Source organism: Hipposideros armiger, unplaced genomic scaffold (assembly GCF_001890085.2).
Source record: "Hipposideros armiger isolate ML-2016 unplaced genomic scaffold, ASM189008v1 scaffold_65, whole genome shotgun sequence".
Lineage (NCBI taxonomy): Eukaryota > Metazoa > Chordata > Mammalia > Chiroptera > Hipposideridae > Hipposideros > Hipposideros armiger.
Window position 1 is genome coordinate 1,672,569 of NW_017731415.1, and position 23,260 is coordinate 1,695,828.

Genomic DNA, 23,260 nt, shown 5'->3' on the forward strand with positions numbered 1-23,260 from the left:
TCTCTTGGATGAGCATATTGCAAATCAGTTCATTGAAAACAAACATCTACATCAATGGTTCTAGACCAGGGGCAATTTTGCCTTGCACCGAACATGTGGCAAAAATCTGGAGCTATTTTGATTGGCATGACTGGGAGTAGATGCTACTAGAATCTACCAGGTAGAAGCCAGGGACGCTACAAAACATCCTACAATGCACAGGACAGCCCCCCACAATAGTTACCCAGACCCAAAGGTCAATAGTGTCAAAATGGACAAAACTAAGCAAATAAGTTCCCCTCTGCTTGCATATCATGTTGATGACTTTTAAAATTTGGCATGCAGTCCTCAGAAAGGGTCCCCACAGTCATCATCAGGATGCCACCCTTTAGGTGCCTCCATCATAGTTTGAAAGTGAGCTCCACCGCTCCCCAGAGGATCTCGCATGGGCCCCTTCCCTTTCTTTAGGCCTTTTTCCTGAAAGTGGCAATGTTCCTTTCTGTTCTAACTTCATTGAGTCCTTAGTCGGCACAACCTGGGAGAGAGGGGTGCCCTATCATCCCCAATTTACAAGTGAAGGAACCAAAGCCTAGTAACCAAGTAGCAACTATTACAGTAACCATGGAGCCAATATTAATACCAGGTTAATCCAGCCCTGACTTTCCACTCCAAAGCCAAGACCTGTTTCTTTTTACCAAAGCTTTCCCAGTAGATCTCACGTGCCTATGGTCTTTGCTGCAGGTTTTTACCACGTACAGCAGCTCCTCGAATAACAGCATTGTGTTCAACAGCATTTCGTTCGTTACAACGTTGATGATTTGACATAGGAACTTAACGCTTGTTTATATCAATTAGCCTATTGTACGATTGGTGTCATTATATGTTTTGTCACTTAAAGTTGCAGAACCTATCAATGACATTAACAGAGGACTTACTGTAACTGCTCCTCAGCTCTTAAATGCTTGCTGATATTATATAGGCACGCTATTTTTCAGCTCCCTGAAGGCAGCAGCACTGTTTCCGTCTCTTTTACTGAATGTATCTGGAGCTGGGACGATCCTCACTTGCTAATTTTTCTACCAAAGAAATCCCTGGTACTAATTAAGTTAAACATTTAAAAGTTTAAGGAAAAACAATCGCTGGGTATCAGGAAGAGAAAGTCAAAGTAGCGCTGAAAGTTTTTTCAAACATTGCTTTGGCGATGGGTCACAAGTTCAAATTAATTCAAGTGTAGCCTCCAGTGCCTGACCCTTCTGCACGTGAACACTCCACGTGTTTGGCTGTTACAACGGCCATAAGTAGAATATCGAGGGAGAGGAGGCGGCTTGTCAATAGGCATCTCACGTGCTTCTTGGTAATTAATTTTAAAAGATGCCTAATGCACCGTGGGCTGATCCCCTAGTGACACTTGATGAGCAGAGAATCCCAAAACAATGCATACAAATGCTGACAAATAAAAGCCAACGTACCGAGAGGTTTGGTCTACCTATCAAAACCAGAAAAGTCCTTGAAGATTGTTTATGATATCATAAATCTTCGGCTGTTATGTGCATTATGTTGGCACTGGACTTCTTTGCTTGAAAAATCTGCTCTGAGGAACAAGGGAAGTAATTATTGAGTCTTCCCAGGGACTCAACCCAAATCCCCAAACAAAACGTTGGAGGGTTTGGTTTTGTTTTTCTAAATCAATTTCTGGAGGGGATTTGGTAAGTCTGTGTACTACCAACAACATAAAAGGATTTAACCTTGAATTTACTATTTGGAAACTGTGTATTCTTTCTTGAAGGACAGGAAAAATAGTGCAGGGCTACATGAAAAAACACTGTAGTATAATTTCTTTCTGAATTTATATTTCTGGTGGGAATTAACATTATTTCCATTTCCTCCGATTAACATCATCAGCACCTAAATATATCCAACCCAAAAAAAAACTAGATTGTCTAAAACAGTCTTTGTACCAAAGATTGGCTACAAAAAAATAATCAATATACAGTTCCCATCGGTATGGTAAATTAGTTACAGTAACCACAAGGCAAACACCCATTAACCCTTCTCTCCATCTGCACAGAGCAGAGGGCTTCAATTAACTGAATCATTCGAAATGGAACCGAGTGAGTGATCAGCCTTGGCTCTTGGGCTGAGAAGAGAGGGCTGTGCTCTCTGGTAGAAATGAGAGAAGACATTGGTCTTGGAAGGTTTTGCGCACATTCTTGCCAGGATCTGAGGCAATGGGTTAGCTGACCTCAGAGTCCTTGTGAGTTCTGGTACTGGTGACTCGCAGTCACTTTTAGGAATTCAGACATCGGGCTGGGGGTTACGTAGGAAGAGAGATTTGCAAAGCACATCTAGGTTCTAAAAAATGGAAGCCCCGTTCAGACTAGCCATCAGCTACCCTTGGTCTTGGTTAGCTGTTGATTTAGAATAGGCTGTACAGAATGGAGTTGTAGAACTTGAAGTCAGCGCCTCAAGTCAGTTGAAACCCTGGAGGTGATGCTGCCCGAATAGCTTTCCATTGCCAGTGGGAAGGACACAGGGGAAAGAGGGTTGAAAATTAGATGTTGACAGTGGCAACTTGTGAGCCAAATATGACCCATATACATGATTTGTTTGGCGCTCATCATATGGAAAATATGGGCGAATTTTAAATTGGGAGGTTCATAAAACTTCTGGATCTCCAGTTATTCTTTTTTTATTTTTCAAGTATTTATTGTATCAAGGTAATACAAGTCTATATTAAGTTTAAAAATTCACGTTATAAATGTTTATAACAAAATATGAATTCTGCCCCTCCCTCCCATCCAGCAGTTCTCAATCAGGGATAATTTTGCCACCCAGGAGACATTAGACTATGTCCAGAGACATTTTTGGCTGTCCCTATTTGAGGGGAGGGAGTTTATAGTGGTATCTAGGGTAGAGGCCAGGGATGCTAAAATGCTAAACATTATAAAATGCACAGGCATATGATAGACTCTCACAACCAATTTCAAAGAGTGCCAAGGTTGGGACACCCTGTCATCGATCCCTTCATAGAAGTAACTGTTTTCTACTTTTTAAGTTGTTTTTTGTGTGTGATTGTCACACATCTCCACATGTCTAAATAACATACATACCCTGCTATCTTTTGTATCACCATTTAAGGGTACCATCTATTACCTCTGAATTATTAAATGCTAATTCAGTTCTCTTTTGCTATCATTTCCTCTGCTTTTCCACAACATCCTCCTGATACAGGTATATTCACATTGTTATATATATATGTGTGTGTGTATATATATATATATATATATATATATATATATCTCCTATACAAATATTCACAATCCAGCGTTGCTTTGATTGTTTATTTGATTTAATGTTTTATTTTTTCATTATTAATATTTTTTTGTATCTGTTGTTAATTCTTTTTTTTTAATTAGTTTTCAGGTGTACAAAATAGCATGGCGATTAGACATATACATCACAAAGTAATAACCCCAAAAGTCTATTACCCATCTGACACTGTACATAGTTATTAAAATATTATTGACTGTATTCCCTATGCTGTACTATACATCTCCATGACTGTTTTTTTAAATTATAGTTGACATTCAATATTGTTTTATATTCATTTCAGGTATACAGTGTATTGGTTAGACATTTATATAATTTATGAAGTGATCCCCCTGATAAGTCTAGTACTCATCTGACATTATATATAGTTTTCACAATATTATTGATTATATTCCCCATATTGCACTTTCCCTCCCTGTGACTCTTTTGTAACTACCAATTTGTATTTCTTAACCCCTTCGCCTTTCTCACCTACCTCCTTAACCCTCTCCCATCTACTAGCCATCATTTTGATCTCTGTATCTATGGGTCTGTTTCTATTTTATTTGTTCATTTACTTTGTTCTTTAGATTCCATGTATAAGTGAGATCATGTGGCCTTTGTCTTTCTCAGTCTGACTTATTTCACTTAGCATAATACCCTCCAGGTCAATCCGTGTTGTCTCAAATGGTAAGATTTCATTTTTCTTTTTTACTTTTTTTTTGGCAGAGTAATAGCCCATTCAGTTGTTCTTAACTTAAAAATAGAAGTAGCAGCAATACTTGGCCTCTTTTCTAGCATAGCAAAAATGGGTGGGGATTGTTCATTTTAGCAGGAAAAAACTGTCTAGTGTACTGTGGTCTACCTAACCCCATCGTTCCGTAGAATGGTTCTCTGCACACAGTTATGTCATCCTGACGACATTCGAGATTGTGACCTCTGATGCCACTGGATAAGGAGGTTGCCCCAGGTGCGTCAAACATAGAGAAGTAAGCCATCAGAATTAAGGTGTATTCTGAATAATTTGTAAGGAATAATAATTAAAGTACCAAAACTTGCCAGTCATTAACTTTTTCAAAATAAATTGCTATAGGTTCATATCACACTTACTCATCTACACCATGATAGGCTTTCTTGAATTGTGGAAAAGCAGGACAGTACAGTGAGCCAGCTGAGAACTACACGTAACCTCGGATCTGTAAGTCAAGATTCTCTTGGGTGCAAGTGGTGCAAATGAGCTCAACTCACTAACCTCCTCCCCCCAACATTGACTTACGTAAACGAGAAACTCAGGGTGTCTCACCACAGACAAGGGTCTATTCAGGAAATCAAATGATGTCATCTTATCTTTCTCCCTCCTTCCCTGCCTTCTCCTCTGCCCCCACCCCCTCACACCCCCCTTTTCTCTTTCTGTCTCTGAGCTGTGCTGTCTCTGATGTCTTAATTCTCTGGTGACAAAGACAGCCCCTGACAGCTAGTCTAGGCGTATATTATCCCCAGAGACATAATCTAAGAAAGAAAGGGAACTTCTTTCTTGGAAACCATACCAATTCTAGTAAATCATTTTTCTTTGCCCCGTCGGGATCCCACAGGCAGCACTAATTTCACAGCTGCTGTATTTATTTAGTACCTACACTGAGTCAGGCCCTAGCTAGGCACTTGGGAGCATCAAGGTAGCCCTGCTCTTGTGGACCTTACATTACGGGAGGAGATGGGAGGGAATCGCAAAATAAACAATAAACGTAATAGGCAAGAAAATGGTACAGCACTTTAGAAGCAAAAAGTACTAGAGGAATTTATTTTTAATGATTAAAAGGCCCACCAGGTGACGAGGAACAGCTCCCAAAAGACAAAAGAGAGATTCTTTTACCAAAAATGGACAGGGACACAGTGGAGGCAAGAATGAGGCATTCATAACCTTAGTTCTATAAATGGGAGTGCTTTGTGACCCTACACGTCATCTCTGATGTCTCCTATGGCTGCTTTGGGGTGGGGAGAGAGAGGAAGAAACGGGTAAGACTGGCTTACCTACTACAAGGCGAGTATCAGGGAATGGCACGGAAAGGCCCACACAATATGCCCCCGGCCTCACCCTTCATGCTCAGCGCTGTCGGTTCTTGGAGCTCCGTGGATGTACAACACCGTCTGCTTCTCAGAGCCCCACCTTTGCCTGTGCTATTCCCTGTGCCTTGAATGCCCTTCCCCCTTCTTCTTAACTTTTGTGGGGGTTTTTTTGTTCAAGGACCCCAGCTAAGGTAGGTGCCCCTCCTATGGGCTCTTGAAGAACCTATGCTTGTCCCTCAGGCAGGGCAATTATCTTATTCATCTTTCTCTTCGGAGTTCTTAGTATTGGGACATGCCCAGCCCATGGTGTAGACATAGATGGTCTGTATGATGAAGGAGTGGATGAGTCTGTTTAATGGCCACTCTCAGAGACCCCCCTCAGTCCCCTGTCATACTCCACTGAGTGAAGACCAAAGAGCAAAGGCCATTACAGCCTTGTGCATTGTGAAGTGGTGCCCAAGTTCACACTGCTTGCCTTAAAGTCATCAGAAATGCTGACTTTTCGCTGACCATCAGGCCCCTACCTGCCTCAGCAGTGGTTCCGTGTGTGTGAGAACTGGCGGAAATGGGCTTGGGGAATACGCGTACATAAGGTCTGTCTGAAGAACTCCTGGGCAGCAGTTTAGGGAGGTGGTTAAGAGCATGTCCCCTGTGTAGATTTGTAGTCCAGGTCTGCAGCTTAGTAAGTATATGACCTTTTGCTGTGCATAGTGCCTCTTAGTTGATGATAGTTCATCATAATAACTTCAGAGAATCATTGAAGATGAGATAATCCATGTAAAGCTCTTAGGACAGTGTTGAATACATAGTAACTGCTCAGTAAATGTTTGCTATTATAATCATTGTTATGAAGATGAAGAAGCAGAGAAAGCATTCTCACCCAGCCCCGGAACTGTACCTGCCACATTGCATCATCAAGATTCCAGTGTGCAAAGGGCATATGTATGTATTATGTCATTTGATCCTCACAGTCACTTTATGAAACAGTGTCATTTTTCCCCCCATTGTAGAGATGAGGAAATTAAGACTCATATGCTTTCCTTGGCATTTTTCTGTACCTTTAGCTCCAGATCCCATGCTTTTGAGAGTACATCTCTCTCCTTATTTCTTTGTTCCGGAAATTCCAATTTTGGAATATAGGTGGTGAGATTAAAGAATCACAGGTTCAGGTTAGAGGACACTGGTTTTATGCCCAACACCTGTCACTCTGTTTCTTTGACCTCCGGGATTAGAGTAGAGCCAGGGACTCCTACCTGTTGTGTGATGCAGGCCTTCACCTGAGAGCAGGTTTGGGGCTAACCCTGTGCACAAGTGGCCATTTGTTTGGGGAACTGCACAGTGACCGCTATTCCTAGCAGACAAGAGGCCGTGTAATTCAGCCTCTTCTCTGGGAAAGATGGACCCCCAGCCACTTGCAATGGCGCTGAGGCTTCCCAGAACGGGGGAGGGGGCTGGAGCCACACCCTCTGTCGCCCTCCAGCTGTCCCTGGTATTTCCACTTGTGCCTTCTGGCAGATGATCATTCATCTTGAAAAGCTGTGACAGGGCTTCTGTGACAATTCTCTGAGCAGAAGATGGGGTCATACCTGGACTAGAGACCAAAGAACAGATTGGGCCTGAAGGACAGAGCCACATGTCTCAGCCTAAGTCTTCCCCCATTTCCTGAGTGGATTTACACAAGTCACGTTCCCTGAGCCTCACTTCTCCACGTGGACATGATGAATCCCATGTCATATTCAGAAATCTCAGAGGTCCCGTCCAGCTTGTAGTAGAGATACCAGGTCCCTGGTTTCTGTAAATGTTACCTTATAAGGAAAAAGGATCTTGGCTGATGTGATTGAGTTCAGGACCCTCACATGAGGAGGTTATCCTGGATTATTCAAGTGGGCCCTCAATCAACTCACAAATGTCTTTATAAGAGAAAGGCAGGGTGAGATTAGTCCCATGGAAGAGAAGGTGATGTGAAAATAGAGGCAGAGATTAGAGTGACGGTGGTCACAGAGGAATGCTTGCAGCTAGCAAAAGCTGGAAGTTGCCAGAAGGGATTCTTTCCTGCAGCCTCCAAAGGGAGTGTGGCCCTGCCAACACCTTGATTTCAGCCCAAAGGAACTGATGTGGAACTCTGGCTTCCAGAACTGTATGGAATAAATTTCTGTTGCTTTGAGCCCCCATGTTTGTAATTTGTCATGGCAAACATGGGAAATGACCACAGTGTTCTCTGAGTCCATTGTCTGTTACCCATTCTTGTTGCCCATCTGTCCAGCAAGGCTTGGAGTCTCACTTGGTGCGTGTTCAAAAGGAGAGCTTTCTTGAAGCCTGCAGGGAGGTGGTGTATTCCTTGGGTCTCAAGTTCTCTATTCCTTTCACCTGGCATGTGTGTCTGGGGTCAACCCCAACAAAATGCAACCTCCTCCCTCTACGACATTCAGTTTTTCGTCGCTGTCCTCATCGTTGTCTTATCGGAGAGTCAGTTTCCAACCAAGTGTCTTATGTTAGAAAAGACAGTTATTTAATGACCTCGAGATCATCGCTATGAGAGTAATGAAGACAGCATTGATTTTAGCACCAAGTATATTCATTCAATAAATGTTTCTTGAGCATTACTATGTGCCAGCACAGAGGCAAGAATAGGGAACATGTGACAATAGAAAAGATACTTATTCTTCTTATGAAGCTGGTGTTGTAGTGGGTCACACACAATAAAGCTTTTGCGTATGAGTATATAATCACACTTCAGTTGCAGCAAAATTCTCATTTTCCGAGATTTTCAGCAGAGCATCAGATCCGTGTTTCTGCTGGGTGAACTGCCTCATGGAATATTCTCTGGCTTGAACGTCTACAAGGGTCCTGGGAAACATTGCTAACACTGAGGACACCTCTTGGGGATAAGCAATACAGGGCTTGGGCCAGAAGAGGGTCCTCTTGTTTCTCTGAATTCCACCAGGTTATGCCTATGCTCGCCTTACCTCTCCAGTCACCTCCGAGCTTCGGGACTTGAGAAGACTCTTTTTTTTTTTTTTTAGATTTTTATTGGGGAATTAGGGGGATGGGAACAGCGCTGGGGAATTGGGGAAGGGGAACAGACAAGTTGCTGTCCTTTTGTTCTTCAGTCTAGTTGTGGAGGACGTTGCTTCACTGGCCCGAGTTGGAACCATCATTGCGCTCTTCCCGGGCGAGGCAGATCAGTCGCTGGCTTCTGGACGGCCGCTCACTGCGGCTGCTGGCCGCTCACGCTGGCTGCTGGCTACACATGGTAGCCCATGGCAACCCACTGCAGCAGGGGCTGCAGCCTACGCCGTAGCCAGTGACTCACGGCAGCTCAGCTCCAGGTTGAGCTGTTGTTCAGCATCTTAGCTATAGAGGGCAGTGTCACTGGCCCTCATATGTGGGATCCGAACCAGGGCCCTCTGGCATCCCAAGCCAGCTCTTAACCAACGCTCCACTCAGCTGGCCTGAGAAGACTCTTGAAGGACTGAAAGCTCTATGGGGGAGAACTAAGAATATCCTAATGGCCCTCCTTTGTTTAATTCTGTCCTTTTCATCACTTGTCCAGATCCCAAGAGCTTTCAAAAGAAAAAAAAAATAGCAGTAACACTACCATGATTTCCTGCCTCCAACACATTCTCTCTTAGAGCGGTGACTCAACTTCCTGTACTGAAAAGATGCCCCCCCGCCATTGGTAGCTCAAGTTGAAACCCGAGTCCTTTCTGATGTCTGTTTTCCCTTAATACCCCACTTCTAGGCATCCTAAATCATTCAAAATAGATCCAGGATTCTACTACTACTTTCTACTTCTTCACCTCTTCCTTTGTCTAAGGCAGCATCACTTCCTGTTTTGACTGCCATGCAGTATTCTGACTCCTCTCACTGTCCTACTCTGACCTCCCTACCCCAATCTATTCTCCACCTAGTGACCAGAGTGATTCTTTTAAACACTGAGATCATGCCCAAGTCATCCCTTGCTCAAAACATTCCATATTCAGAATAAATTTCAGTCTTCACCAGGGCTAGGAGGCCCCGTATGATCTGGCCCCTGCCTTCTCTCACACCTCATTCCCTGTCATTCTCTTGTCTTGCCTACTCTGCCCTAGAGACACCAGCCTTCCTGCCATTATTATAATTGCCTTGACACTTCTATAAGTTGGGGTTACCTCTTCTGAGAGGCCTTTTCTAACCACTGAAACTCCAATAGCTCCATCCTTCCAGTAGGGGTCCCTGTCTGTCCCTATGTATCAGTTTATTTGTATATTGTCTGCCTCTCAAACTAAATGATAAACTCTGAAGACAGCAGGCATTACTTGTCTCCATAGCCCCAGCACCCACAACAGTGTCAGGCATTTAATGGTACTTCAATAAACACTTGATAAAGAGAAGAAGGAATGGCCAGGAGTACAATCCATGTGAGGACCTTTAAGCGTCTTTTCAGCTCCAAGAATCTATGAGTCTATGAATGGCCCAGCAGCCTGGGTCACCTAAATACCATTTCAAACCAGCTTAGGAGATCAGGAAATTTAGTTGGTGCTTCTTTTTTTTTGAGATCGAGTTACTTTTTCCCTCCTTGGCGCCTCCCTGTGTAGGTAACTGACTGCCGAGCACCTTGAGTTAACTTAGGACATAGTAAGTGCTCAATAAATATTTGTTGGCTTAATGGGTTGTTATGATCAACAACAAAAAGTAACAATATAAATTTCAAAAAAAAAAAAAGATGTGATTGATGATTGACTACTTACCGCTTACTGATACCTGCATCAAAAGCAGCATCACACTTATTTGGACACTTTTATTTTGTGGTCAGCAGGAGGGGGTAGGGATAGGAGATTGATGGGACACTTGCTCCTGGAAATTATCTAATTATGGTAAAGATTTTTCAGAACCACAGACTTGGGTGGAACTGTAGAAACCATCCAAGGAAGATAGTGAATCAATTTTGTCCCTATGATTCCCAGTGTACCCCTTAACCTTCTGGCCACTGGGTTTCTTTCTGGCAGAGGTAGACCATTCATTTTCTGAAGTGTTTATGCCGCTATACCCAAAGTCTGACCATTGACCACACGTAGTTAATTGCCTGTGTGTATTCTCCATCAATTGAAATAAAAGATCTGCAGGTGGGATGCCTGGGGGTGTTGGGGGCAAGAGCCCAGGGCAGGTCCATGAGTGTTGAACAAGAATCATTCTCTTTATTTCTTGCACTAAACTCTCACAATGGAAGTATGTTTATTTTAAGGCAAGCACATAAAGGGCAGAATTTGGGAATTAGATGGAAACAACAAGGGAAGCATGCAGGCCTTCTGGGGAAAGGAAGGGGCTGAAAGGAAGCCATGCCAGGCTGCCCAGGGTCCAGGGTGTCTGCACACTGGGGCACTCACACCCGAAGGCCCCTTGTCTTGCAGCCTTCAGATGGCCTCGCTCACCATGCTCCTCTCACCCCCAGCCCTGCTGGAACCCCTGCCTTAGGCCAGTGATCAGGATGACGGCATAGCTCCCACCAGCTGGAAATGGAACCAGCCCACCACTGGGGTGCAGCAGGGGAGTTGGTTGCTGCAGATTAAAACTGGAACTAGAAATCCGTCTTCCCGGAAACATTATTATAACCTGGGCTGAACGCCGTTGGTGTTTCTCTGTAATCACAGCTTTTCAACTGGGTTGTCAGTGACATGGGCTCCTGTGGGCCAGCCTCAGAGCCCATCGCCCAACCAAGTGTGTCATTTGTATGGACACTTGTAATCTGTGACCAAATACCCAGGTTAAATTTTTTGCTGTTTTATTTAACCCAATTGTCGGTCATTTGGGGGATGGCCAATATTAAATAAAAATTGAGCTTTTAAAAAAATGTTTTGAAATTTGTGGATTTTTTTTCATCCACATTATCTATCTGGCCAGCCAGAAAAAATGGAGGAGCCTGTGTTCTAAGGGATCTGTGTTTAGATGGAAACTTCTGTTAGGACAGGATGAGCCAAGGGTAAGATGGAAATCCTTCTCCGGCCCTTGTTTATTTGCTTTTCCTTTGTTTTCTTAAACCGTACAGGGCGAGCCCTGCTGAGACTGACTGACAAGAAGCTTGAGCGGATGGGGATTGCCCAGGAGAACCTCCGGCAGCACATCTTACAGCAGGTGCTGCAGCTGAAGGTGCGGGAAGAAGTCAGAAACCTCCAGTTGCTCACACAAGGTACCCTGCTGTTTGCCTGCGGGTGGATGGAAGGGGAGGCTAGGGGGATGACACGCTTATCGGCATGATGAAGGGGAGCCGGGAGAAACTGTGATGGGTTTTTTTTTTTTTTGCAACATTTCCTTCATTTAAAAAAAGTATATAGATGTAAAGGCCACTTCCCTCCTAAAACTCATTTTCATAGCTCACTATGGAGAAGGATGCACAGATAAGTAATAGATGGGTGAATAGAATTGTCTGAACTAATTTCAATGTCATCACATATGGCTATGTAGGTTGTGCACTGCACAACCCCAGAGGAGGACCAGCCACATACATCAGGATACAACTGCACCCCTTAGTGTTCTGCAGTGTGCAGTCTGTACAACTGCACAGTGCAGCCCAAGCTCTTAGTCTGACTACCGACTCTGAGGGGGCCTTGGAATTTGAGTGATTCCACAGTTCCTATGACCAGTGATGTAAGTGGGATGTTTGTTGTGTTTGTTTTTCACTGACTAATGGGAGAAAAAACATTTTAGAGATATTTGTCTGTATGTATATATGTATACATACATGCGCACGTGCACACACACTGTAGAGTTTGTGAGAACCCTAGTTAGACTTTTGAAAATAGGACCATTTAAAAAAAATAGACTACAGGGAATTGAAGACTGGGATGTTAAGACCATATCATTCTAAGTAAGAATCATTAGTAACTTCAGTATGATGAGAGCACTTAAGGGTCCTGTAACTGGAGGTGACAACATAAAGCTGGAATATTAAGTAAACCATAAGTTACGCTACATGGAACTTGTATGTCTACGTAAGGTTTGCTGTCAACCTCCATTGGCTAGAACCTGTTAATTTATTTTAATGCCCACTGTACATCGTTTTAAATGAAAGATGATAAAATATGTATTTTTGAGAGCCTTGGGTCTTTTTCAATCTGTAGAATACTGCAACTGCATGCATACTGACATTGGAGAAATCTGGGTCAGCCAAGTTTCATGTTATTGCGTTTAGATTAACCCAGTAATTGTCCATTTGCCTAAGGTACTGCCTGAAAGACGGCTGCTCCGGAAGGATAAATATAGATTTCAAGTGATATGAAAATAGTACTGTTTATTTGTTATGCCTTATTTGCACTTGTCTCCTGAGACTTCCAATTGGAAATTTATAGGTACGGGTACAGTGAGTGATTTAAATTTGAATTTGACATATTGATATACGTTTAAGTTTCTTTTAAGAAAGGAGTAGAAAGTCAAAGATTTATTACAAGAAAGTTCAACACAGTGCTATTTATAAAACTGAAAGATTAGAAACAACCCAGAGGTTCAGGAATATGGAAAGACTTAAATAGTTCTGCTTAAAATCATAAGATCCAGTATAGTGCAGTCATTAACATTAAATCTTCAAAGAGTATATAATAAAGTACTCAGGAAGTAATCACAAGTGTGGGGGAAAGGCCATGTATAAAATTTTATTTATAATGAGCCCAATTTTGTAAAAAAAAAAAAATCATATTTTTATATGCACGTAGAAAAGGGGCTGCAAATGAATATGCCAGTATTTTGATAATGGTTTTCTCTGGGTGGTAGGATTGTGGGTGATTTTAATTTTTTTTTTTATATATTTCTCTATTTTCCAAATCTTCCAGTATAAATCCACACTGTGGTTATAACCAGAAAATACACACACACACACACACACACACACACACACACACACACACAGTTTTTAAGCTTCAATCACAAGCATCGCTCCGCCAGATCATATTGAGTGTTTGAGGTTTCCTCCACACCTTTGTTTTCCTCCTGTGACGATATATAAAAAAAAAAAATGAGACCTAAATTTATCACGTGTGCCTTAGACTATTTTTTTATCTCTGCTACTGTCAGCCTGCAGTGTGTTTGCTTTGCAAAATCATTTTCTACAGCTTTCATTGCCCTAGATGCATAATATATAAGATTTTTCCTGAGATAGCCCGCAAGTCTATTAAGCTAAATATGTGTTTGTGTTCTGGGAAGGTAACGCTTAGTTCAGCCTTCTCAATTGTCACTTTCTTTAGCTTTGAAAAGCTGTGCATTTCGAATTCTTTCATTCCATTCCCTTCAGACGAGGTCATGTTCTCCAGCTCTTCGATATTTTGTCTGCACTCATATTACCTTTTTCTTTTATTGCTTGTCCTTTACATGTTAATGTACAAACTCATTTTATGTCAGGCAGCCTTTAGAAAATCTATAGCCTTGTTGAAAAGATGGTTTCTTTGTAAAACATAAAACAAAAATTGGCAGGTTGTTGTCGTTTTTGTTATGTTTTGTTTTGGGGTTTTTTTTTTGACTGATAATAGAAGTTCTAAAGACAGTGAGGGTTGCCTTAAAATATTTTAGGTCATCGTTTGCTATAGTCAGAATTGAGGATGGAAACTAGACTTTTGGTGGTGAGTATGCTATACTGTATACAGATATTGAATTATAAGGTTGTATACCTGACACTTATATAACGTTATACACCAATGTTACCTCAATTTAAAAAAAAATAAAGAAAAAAACTTACCCATTAACAGTCATTCCCCATTTCCTCCCAATGTACCTCAACCACTAAGCCTTGGAAATCTCTAATATTTCTATTTGCCTAATCAGAACATTTCCCATAAATGGAATCATTCAATATGTGGCCTTTTGCGATTGGTTACTTTCATTTACAATAATGTTTTTCAAGTTCACTCATGTTGTAAACATGTGTCAGCATTTCATTTCTTTTTATTGCCAAATAATTTTCCATGATATGAGTGTAAAATTTTATTTATCCATGCATCACTTGATGGACATTTGCATTGTTTCTGACCCTTGGCTATTAATCAATATTGCTATTTTCAACATCTGTACAAGTTTTTATTTGAACCTGTTTTCATTTCTCTTGGGTGTACACCTAGGAGTGGAATTGCTGAGTCATATGATAACTCCATGTGTAACCATTTGAGGAGGGGTCCGAATGTTTTCCAAAGCGGCTGTACCATTTGACATTCCCATAAGCAATGTATGACGGTTCCAGTTTCTCCACATCCTTGCCAACATTTGTGAATGTCTTTTTTATTATAACCATTCTAATATGTGTGAGGTGGTATCTCATTGTGATTTTGATTTGCATTTCACTAATGTGATGTTATTGAGCACACTTTCATGTGCTTAATTATCATTTATGTATGTTCTTTGGAAAACCATGTATTCAAATCTTTTGCTCATTCTTTAATTGGGTTATTTGTTTTTTTCCAAGCTTTATTTTTGACCCACCAGCTTCCATCATGCTTGATTACTCACTTCACTTACAAGCTCTAGAGCTAAATATTTGGTTGACATTTCCAAAGAGGAGCCCCACCCTCAAAGGATGAAGTCTTTCAAACAACCTGCCACAAACTTGAAAATCAATTCCAAAATGAAACAAGTGAATGGACTCTAAAGATTTTTTTTTCCCTCAAGGAAACAATATTCTTTTGGATGTAGGAATTGAACACATACACATTAAATCAGTTGCATCAGTTTGTAATCAGACCTTCAAATTCGCTATGGCCCCTCTGAAAGCTCATTCTACCATGTTTCTAGAGGAAATAAAAGAATAGCTAATTAAGCCTACTTTCCCAACTTTTGATAGCTGTTTTAAAACTTGTCTTAAGCTTTTCATTATACACCAGCCATTTTCACCCAGTTCTCCGGGAGCCTCAGAATAGTAATGGGACCCAGATGGTCAGAAATGGACTGGGGGAGCCGGTCCTCGCCACTGTGAGTTATCCAAGCACAAGTGAAACGAAGTGTTTGCCCTCCTTTTAGTCGCTCTCCTTTTTCTGGATGCTGACCAAAAGACAAGAACTATAAGGCGTTTTTTAAATGTGTATGGTGGATGCATAGTCAATACAGAGGGTGCCAAAAAAAAATGTATGCACATTTGAAGAAAGGAAAACTGTATTAAAATTGTAATCCTCAATATATACCGATAACAAAAGGTGAACACAAATCATGTTTGACTTCTGCAATTTCATGAGGTGCTCAACGTGGTTACCATCAGCGTCCAGACACTTCTGATGATGGCAAACGACTGCTTGTGCAACGTTGACCGAAGTGTCCGCTTATATACATTTTTTTGGCACCCCCAGTATATCAGTTAATAGGCACTATCAGTGAATCATGACAGAAATTCCTGAAACAGCACCTCATCTAAAACCAGAGCAGTCCGTCAGCTGCAAACCTGGCCTCCGATTTCCCTGCCTTTATTCACAGTGGCCCTGTAACTACCTGACATTTGCAAGCAACATAATCAATGTTTGGCCTTGCTTTAACGGCTTTGTCTCTGATGTCTTTGAAGGGGTTCCCTGCTCTGTGCACTCTTTGGTCTTCTGTGTCCCATCCATGGAGCAGCGATGATGTCGACCTTGTGGGCTTGTCTGCCTGCATGTTCTTGTAGGAAACTCTGCCCTGTTATGGCACCTCCAGGTGCCTCTTAAGAAACGCAGCGCAGAGCCAGAAGTGTCATTCGTATACTTTCCTTTTGCTTGATTCACAATAGACAGGGGGGAAAGGTGCCTTATATAACACAAAGCTGTGGTGCAAACTATTTTGGGATCCTTCAAATGAATCCATAACCAAGCTTATGAAGGGCATCCTTAGCATTTTATTAATGGACAGTATTTCTAGAAAGGAAAACACCCCAGGGATACTGGAAGCTTTTCTCATATAACTAATGAGTATTAAGTGCTTACTATATACAGAGCCCTGCATTAATTGTCACATCAACTCCTGACAGTTACCCTACTAAAGTCGGTACTGCTGTTGGCCCCAATTTTCTTATGGGGAAACTGAGGATGGAGAATTTAAGTACTGGGTTGTCAGAAAAGTCATGACGCCTTTTTGCAATGAAAAACATAGAAAAAATACATCATGGCTTTTCCGACAACCCAATAATAGACACAAAGGCAGACAAGTAAAAAGCGTAGTACAGGTCGTCTGACTCCATAGCAAACTTGTATCCATTATACTTTACCGCCTCAGATCTGTCGAATGGGATACTAATTCCTATTTATTTCATGATGGATCTAAGATGATTACATGAGATTGTAGGTGGAAGCCAAATAGCACAGTTCATGGCATAGTCTAGGAAAGTAAGGCCAGACGTTTGCTATAAAGGGCCAGTTAGTAAGTATTTTAGTCTCTGTGGGTCATGTCATACTGTGTGAACCAACCACAGACAACCCGAAATGAACTGAGCATAGCCGTGTTCCAGTAAAACTTTGTTCATAAACACAACTGCAGAGCATAGTGTGTGGACCCCTATTTACAAGGTTAAAAATGTAAACTTTTGATATCATGTTCACCCGGATAGTTGTTTTTGTTCTTAGTGTCTTTTCGTCTGAGCTGTAAATGCTCTCCCCAACCCCAGGGGCACTATGATATGGAACCACTGCTGGCTCCTTTTCAGTGTTTTCTTAGCTACCAATACATGAATAGTGTAAAAATACAACAGCAACTATGAGGGTTGGGTAAATTTCATGCAGTAGAAAGCAGTGCTCCCACTGGAGGATAAGGCAGATGAAGGTAGTAAATCTCTTCATCTTCAAATGCCTTTTTAATTAGTGCCTACAAAATGAAAAAAAAGAAGAAGAGCATGATTGTGTACTGAGGCCAGTTATAGCTCATTAAACATTAGTGTTTCCCAAAAGACTTTTTCCACATTGTCGAAATATATGTGTCAAATTTTAATTGCGAATTACATGACCAGATGGACTTTCCCAAAGCTCCACCTTTTGGAACAACACAAATTAGAAATACTACTTTCCAATCTAAGAGGACTTTTTCAAAACCATGTGTACAGGCTGGGTATTTTAGTCCGGTCACCCCCACAATGATACTTCAGCAACTGAAGTAGTCCATCTGAATTGAAACAGGCCATCTGGTCCACCACCTAGCTCAAAAAAGGAAGTCTTTATGGAACATACCAATGGACTCTTTGAGAAATTTCCCAGTCCCATTTTGCAGATTTGGGTACCAAGACCCAAAGATGATTAGAGGCTAGCCCGTGGTTATGTGGCTAATTAGTGGTACAGCTGAGACCAGATCCCAGTTCTCCTAATTCCCAGACAAGTATTCTTTTTTTTTTCATGAAGGTATAATTGACATACAGTAAAATTCACCATTTTTGGTGTACAGTTCTGCAGTGTTGACAAATGCATAAAGTTGTGTAACTACCACCAGTCAAGATATAAATGTTCCATAACTTGAAAAATACTCTCCCGGGTACCCCTTTGTTGTCAACCCTTCTCATTACCTCCAGCCTCTAGCAGCCACTGATACACTTTTTGTCCCTTTAGTTTTGCCTTTTCCAGAATGTCATGTAAAATGGAATCATAGGGTCTGGCTTTGTTCACTTACTAGCATTGAGCATTGAGACGTATCAATGCTGTGGCATGTGTCACTAGTTTGTTCATTTTCATTGCTTAGTATTACATTGGATGGAGATGGATGTACCACAGTGTGTGATCTATTCCCCAGCTGAGAGACACCTGGGTTGTTTTCAGTTTGCGCAAGAGTTAATAAAGCTACTATCATAAGCATTCACATGAAGGTTTTTGTATGAACGCCAGTTTTTATTTTACTGGATAAGTACTGGAGGTGGGATTGCTGGGTTGTATCATAAGTACATATTTAGCGTTATAAGACACTGGCAGGACAGTATTCTTAAGATAATAAAAGTAGAGCAACAGTACTAGAGACTGGCTTTAATACACATAAAAATATTGGCAATTTTCTGACAATGACTGTATCTTTGTAGACGTTCCACCTAGCACTCCCTGGAGCCAGCACCATTTTAAGTGGCCTCTGCTTTCCTGATAGTTTCTAGTAAATTGTCTTAAAGCAAGTTCAGGTCAAACATGTTTACAGTTTACTCTTCAATTTGACAAAACTTTTTTAGCATTTGTGTACAGACAATAGGACATGACTTTCCCTAAATGTCATCAAGAAGTGCTACCTTAGCCTCTCTTCCTTTTTCTCTAGGAAGAAAATCTAATAATATTTCCAGCTCCTGGGAAAGAAAATAGCCAATCAGATTCCCTTCTACGCATGTATGAAGACTATCCGATGGCCTTTTCTAGTATCTCTGAAATTACACCATTTGAACTTTCAGTATCTCTCTCTTGTCTTTTATTTAGTTGTGCCACTGGTGTTACAGATCTTGTGTTCACATATCCGTTCTCTATATTTGGCTCTTCTGCGTGATTGTTGGGTTACATTGAACTTTTCCTCCTTGGTAATCATCTGTTTTCATGAGCATGATAATGACTCTCTTAGTTCCCCTTTTCTCTGTCTAATGTCTCCTTCTGAGGCTGGCGGCAAGCTGCCATCCCCTATCACTCCCCAAATGTTCATGCGCCCTGGGGATGGGTTCTCTTAGCTCTCCTCATTTGGCATGTTCTCTGGAGAATCTCATTTACTCCTATTGCCTTAACCATCCCCTACTTCATAGTGACCCTCAAATACACCTGAGACCTCCCTAAAACTTCAGGTCCTTGTTTTAATCTCCCTAAAAGATGTGAACCCCTAAATATTCCACTGACATCTCAAAAATATCCAAAATGAACCCCATTGTCCTTCTCACCATCTCCCTAGCCCATTCTTCCCTGCATTTCTTCTTAAGGTTAATAATGCCATTATTCACTCCATCACCTAATATAGAAGCTCAGAATCACCTGTGATTACTCTTTTCCCTTTATATGTAATCAGTTACCAAGTCCTCTGGATTCTGCTTGTAAAGTGGGTTTCCAGGTGTCCCTGCCTCATCACCACCCTCGCTACTGTATCAATTCATCCCTCTTTAAGCTCCTTCATAGGCCATTAGAATAACCTACTAATTATTATTTGCTCTCTAGTCTGCCCTGACCCACTCATGCTCCTTTAATTAACTTCTACTTGTATTGCCAGAGTTGATTTAAATATATTTCTGACCATATTATTTTCCTCCTTAAAATATTTGATGTTTCCCAATGGCCTACAGAATGAAATCCAAACTCTTGAGCATCCCATGGAAAGTCGTTCTGGGCATTTTATAGATGTATTAACTTTGGGCAAGTCACTTATCAGAGATTAAGATTCCTCAGTTGTAAAAATGGGGATAGGCTCTATTTCACAGAGTTGTTATGAATATGGTTTAATAAAACCCACGAAAGAACCTAACTTAGATGAGATAGCACCTCTTCTGAGAAGACTTATCTCCTCTCCCAGGCAGAACCCATCATCCCCTCTTGTTCATTACTAAGCACGTTATTCATGTTGTATTCATTGCATAGTATCCTTTTGTTCTTCCATCCAATGAGCACAAGGCTCTATGGTGGGTACTAGGAATAAAAAGGAGGCCCAATCTAGCAATGAGGATAGGATGTGTATGCCATTATTGAGATACATAGATATATAGTGATAACACAGAACTGGAACTTAGCCTCCCCTGGGAATAGGTGGGATAAAGGAAGACTTACTAAAGTTATAACACATGAACTAGATCTTGAAGGGTAAAAGTTTGGATGGATAGGCAAGGGCTGGCATGAGGCAGAAGGAGGAGCCTCTACAAAGGCATGGTAGCATGGTGTCTCCCCATGTCCCCTGTAGCTCATAGACAGCTTCAGTTGTCTTCTGATTTTTCTCTGAACTCCTACATCCCAGCACAGTTCCCATCAGAGAGTAGACCCTCTATTTTCCCTGATTTTAATTTAATTGTTGCCCTTTTCTCCTATTTGCTAGTTCTGTTTCATTTTCAACTTAATCTCCTCAAAGCAGTGAAGGCAATAACAATTTTTTATGGATTCATAATTAAAAAGTAAGAGTAGCTACAAAGCCATTTTGGATCATCTTTCTCCATGAGCAACATGGCCCAGAACCTCTTTTATTCCCTTGTGATTTTTTTGTATTGGTTTGACCAGCATAAACAATGGCAAGGGCTCTTAAATATACAAGCTACCCACCTGCCTTGAGTTGTTTGGCCTACATTTTCAATTCTTAAATGTTCTCTTGAGTGACACTATCAAGTGACTATAAAGCGAATTTTCTCTCCGAAAAATCCAGTGAATTGCCCAAGGGCTCATGGAGAATGAGGCTGTGAGATCAGTAATCTTAGAGGATTGTGTGCAGATTATCCTTCTGTAATTGGGGTCTGTCATTACGATTGTGACCTGCACATTCACATGTCCCTTCCCAGTTGCCTCCAAGACACCATTTCCTCAAACTGCTACCATCCTGAGCTTCCTCTCAACACATTTCAAAATCTTCACACCCTGTTATACACATTCGGTGACCGGGAATGTTTCTGACTTTATCAAGTCTTTGAGCCTTGAGAGAAACTTTCTGTGGTCTGAGCTTTATTATATTTTAGAGGCCTAAACACAGACTTCTTTGGGGGACTGTTAAGCTCCCATGTTGGTTTATCAGTAGGAGTTAGCGTTGTGACACATGCACCCTAGCTGGCGTACACTCCTATTTCATTTCCATCCTGGGAGTCCATTATAGCCAGTTCATTCAAGACAGTGTTTTGTTTGAACGGGGCTTGAAATGGACTCTTGCTTCCTGTCTGTTGCAATCTTCATGGTAGAAAAACACCTGCCTATTCTGAGTACCCCTGATGGCCCCTCCAACCAGCATGTGGAAGAAGCGCATTATTTTTCTAATTTGGACGTGTCCTATTAGGAATTATCCTTGTCGTTACTTCTGTACAACTCAATGTTTAACGGCATGTTTTACATGGTGAGGAGTAACCTTTAGGGAGCGCCAAAGATTCCAAAAGCTACTTGTCTGCCTCTGCAGGAGTCACCAAACTCAGCGTTCTTTACGATCGACCCCTTTGCATTTCAATGTCATAGGTAAAATAAACAATATGTTTGATATTTCGTGTTCGCACAATGCAAGATGGCCGTGGGATTTCCTTGTTATCTCACCTTGACCTCATGGTTTGACTGTGGATTGAAGGATCATGAATGATAGGTACTGTAAGATGATATATGGGTTTTCCACAACTGACATTGGTTAATTTCTTCAGGGTAAGCCCACACCCTGTAGAATGGGCTCTATGGTGTTCAAATCTATGGGCCGTTTAGAAAGGTGGTCGTATTAATAATCGGACAATGGCATGTGGACTAGATGAGAGAAAAGGAAAGCACTTTTCAGGGGTGCACTGAGCTGGTGTGGCTTCTCTTAGAAGAAAGAGAGAAAGATGTCATCTATGTGCTTTAGATGCCTTTAGTATTATATATTATCTTCATTCTCTGTGGTCTTTTTCTTTGGGGCCACTGATTCTCAGTGCCTGGAGTAAATCTCTACCCAGTGTGGATGTTGAAGGCTCTCCTTGCGTCTAGCTTTCTACCTGCCACTTCCAGAAGGTACCACATATGTAGACTGCACTGTGAATGGCCCAGCCTTGTGTCCCTGCCAAGAGTTAAAATCTTCTCTTCTCTGAAAAAACTCCTCCATTCTTAGAATCCTCCTTTTTCATCCCTTTATAATAGAAATTACATAGTCATTCATTCAGTAATTTGACCAAGAAATATTTATTGAGATCCTACCATGTACCTAGCACTATATGTTACGTGTTAGGGATACAGGGATGAACTTGATGGCCCTTGCCCTTGAAGTCAAGTGGGAGATGTGAGGTGTGACATTGGTAAAGGTAGAATTCTAGGATCATGTAGGAAAGACATCCAACCCAGAGGGAGTGTGTTTGGAAAGATTTCAAGAGGAAGTGACTTCCAAATTGAGCCAGGTGTTATCATTATCAGGGTGTGTTTATTTTCTCTTCAGTCATCAAATACAAAATTGCCAAGACAATAAGAACCTTGGAGAGATATATATCATGCCATAAAGTATATTTACTAAAAATTCATGTATTTACTGAATTTCTGCTGTGTGGCAGGCCTGTACTAGGTGTTGGTGAAAATCAGTAAGCAAGACAAATATGGTTCTCAGATTCACAGATTTTACAATTTAGTGGGGTAGATGCTCATCAAAGAAGGAGTCATAATAATGTGGCAAATAATGTTAAAGGGGATGTTAATTATACTTTGGGGAGTGAGTAAGCAGAGGGGTTTCCCTGACTGGGAGGGATCGGGAAAATCTCCCTCAGATCAGAAGCTAAGATCTAAAAGACGAAGAGGTGGTAGCTAGGGCAGGTGGGGCTTGGGGACTATAGAAAGAAAAATATACCAGCTGGAGGGAATAGCCTGATCTGAGGCCAAGGTTGAAGAGGACACTTGGTGTGTTCCAGGAATATGAGGAAGGCTCGTAGCTAGTATGATTAGAGGGTCAAAGGTGAGTGAGAAGAGAGGGGAGACGGCAGGAGGGGAGGCTGGAAACGTAAGGCAGGAACCCAGTGGTTATGGGAATGCCTTGTTTGCCTGCTCTCCTTAAGGAGTTTCAAGCTCCTTAAGACTGTGGGGAGCTACTGAAAGGTTTTGAACCAGAGACTGTCCTAATCAGATTACAAAAGATAAGAAGATGCACAGGAGAAGGATAAGACAGGCCAGACATGCAGTTAGGAAGCTGTTGCATTAATCTATGCAGGAGATAATGACAACCTGAATGAGGGTAGTGGCAGGTGGGGATGGGGAGAAGTCAACTCAGGAGCATAGGCAACCTGTGGTGACAGAATAAGAAACAGCAAATATTAAGATTTCTCTCTTTTTTCTTTTTCTCTTAAAGATTTTATTGGGGAATTGGGGGAGGGTAACAGTGTAGGGGA

At 41.5% G+C, this 23,260-nt stretch overlaps 1 protein-coding gene across 15 annotated transcripts in view; it reads left to right on the forward strand.

Moving 5' to 3' along the window:
* Positions 1–23,260, forward strand: part of SAMD12 (sterile alpha motif domain containing 12) — a 389,349-nt gene that overhangs the window by 202,694 nt on the left and 163,395 nt on the right. For 12 of the 15 annotated variants that reach the window (XM_019642108.1, XM_019642111.1, XM_019642113.1 and 9 more), the window contains one exon: positions 11,378–11,518. In XM_019642108.1, coding sequence (XP_019497653.1) covers positions 11,378–11,518 — 141 coding nt within the window. Of the gene's footprint in view, positions 1–11,377; positions 11,519–13,887; positions 13,920–18,540; positions 18,645–23,260 lie in introns of those variants that run through there. The other 3 variants (XM_019642106.1, XM_019642112.1, XM_019642115.1) reach the window with 3 other exon arrangements.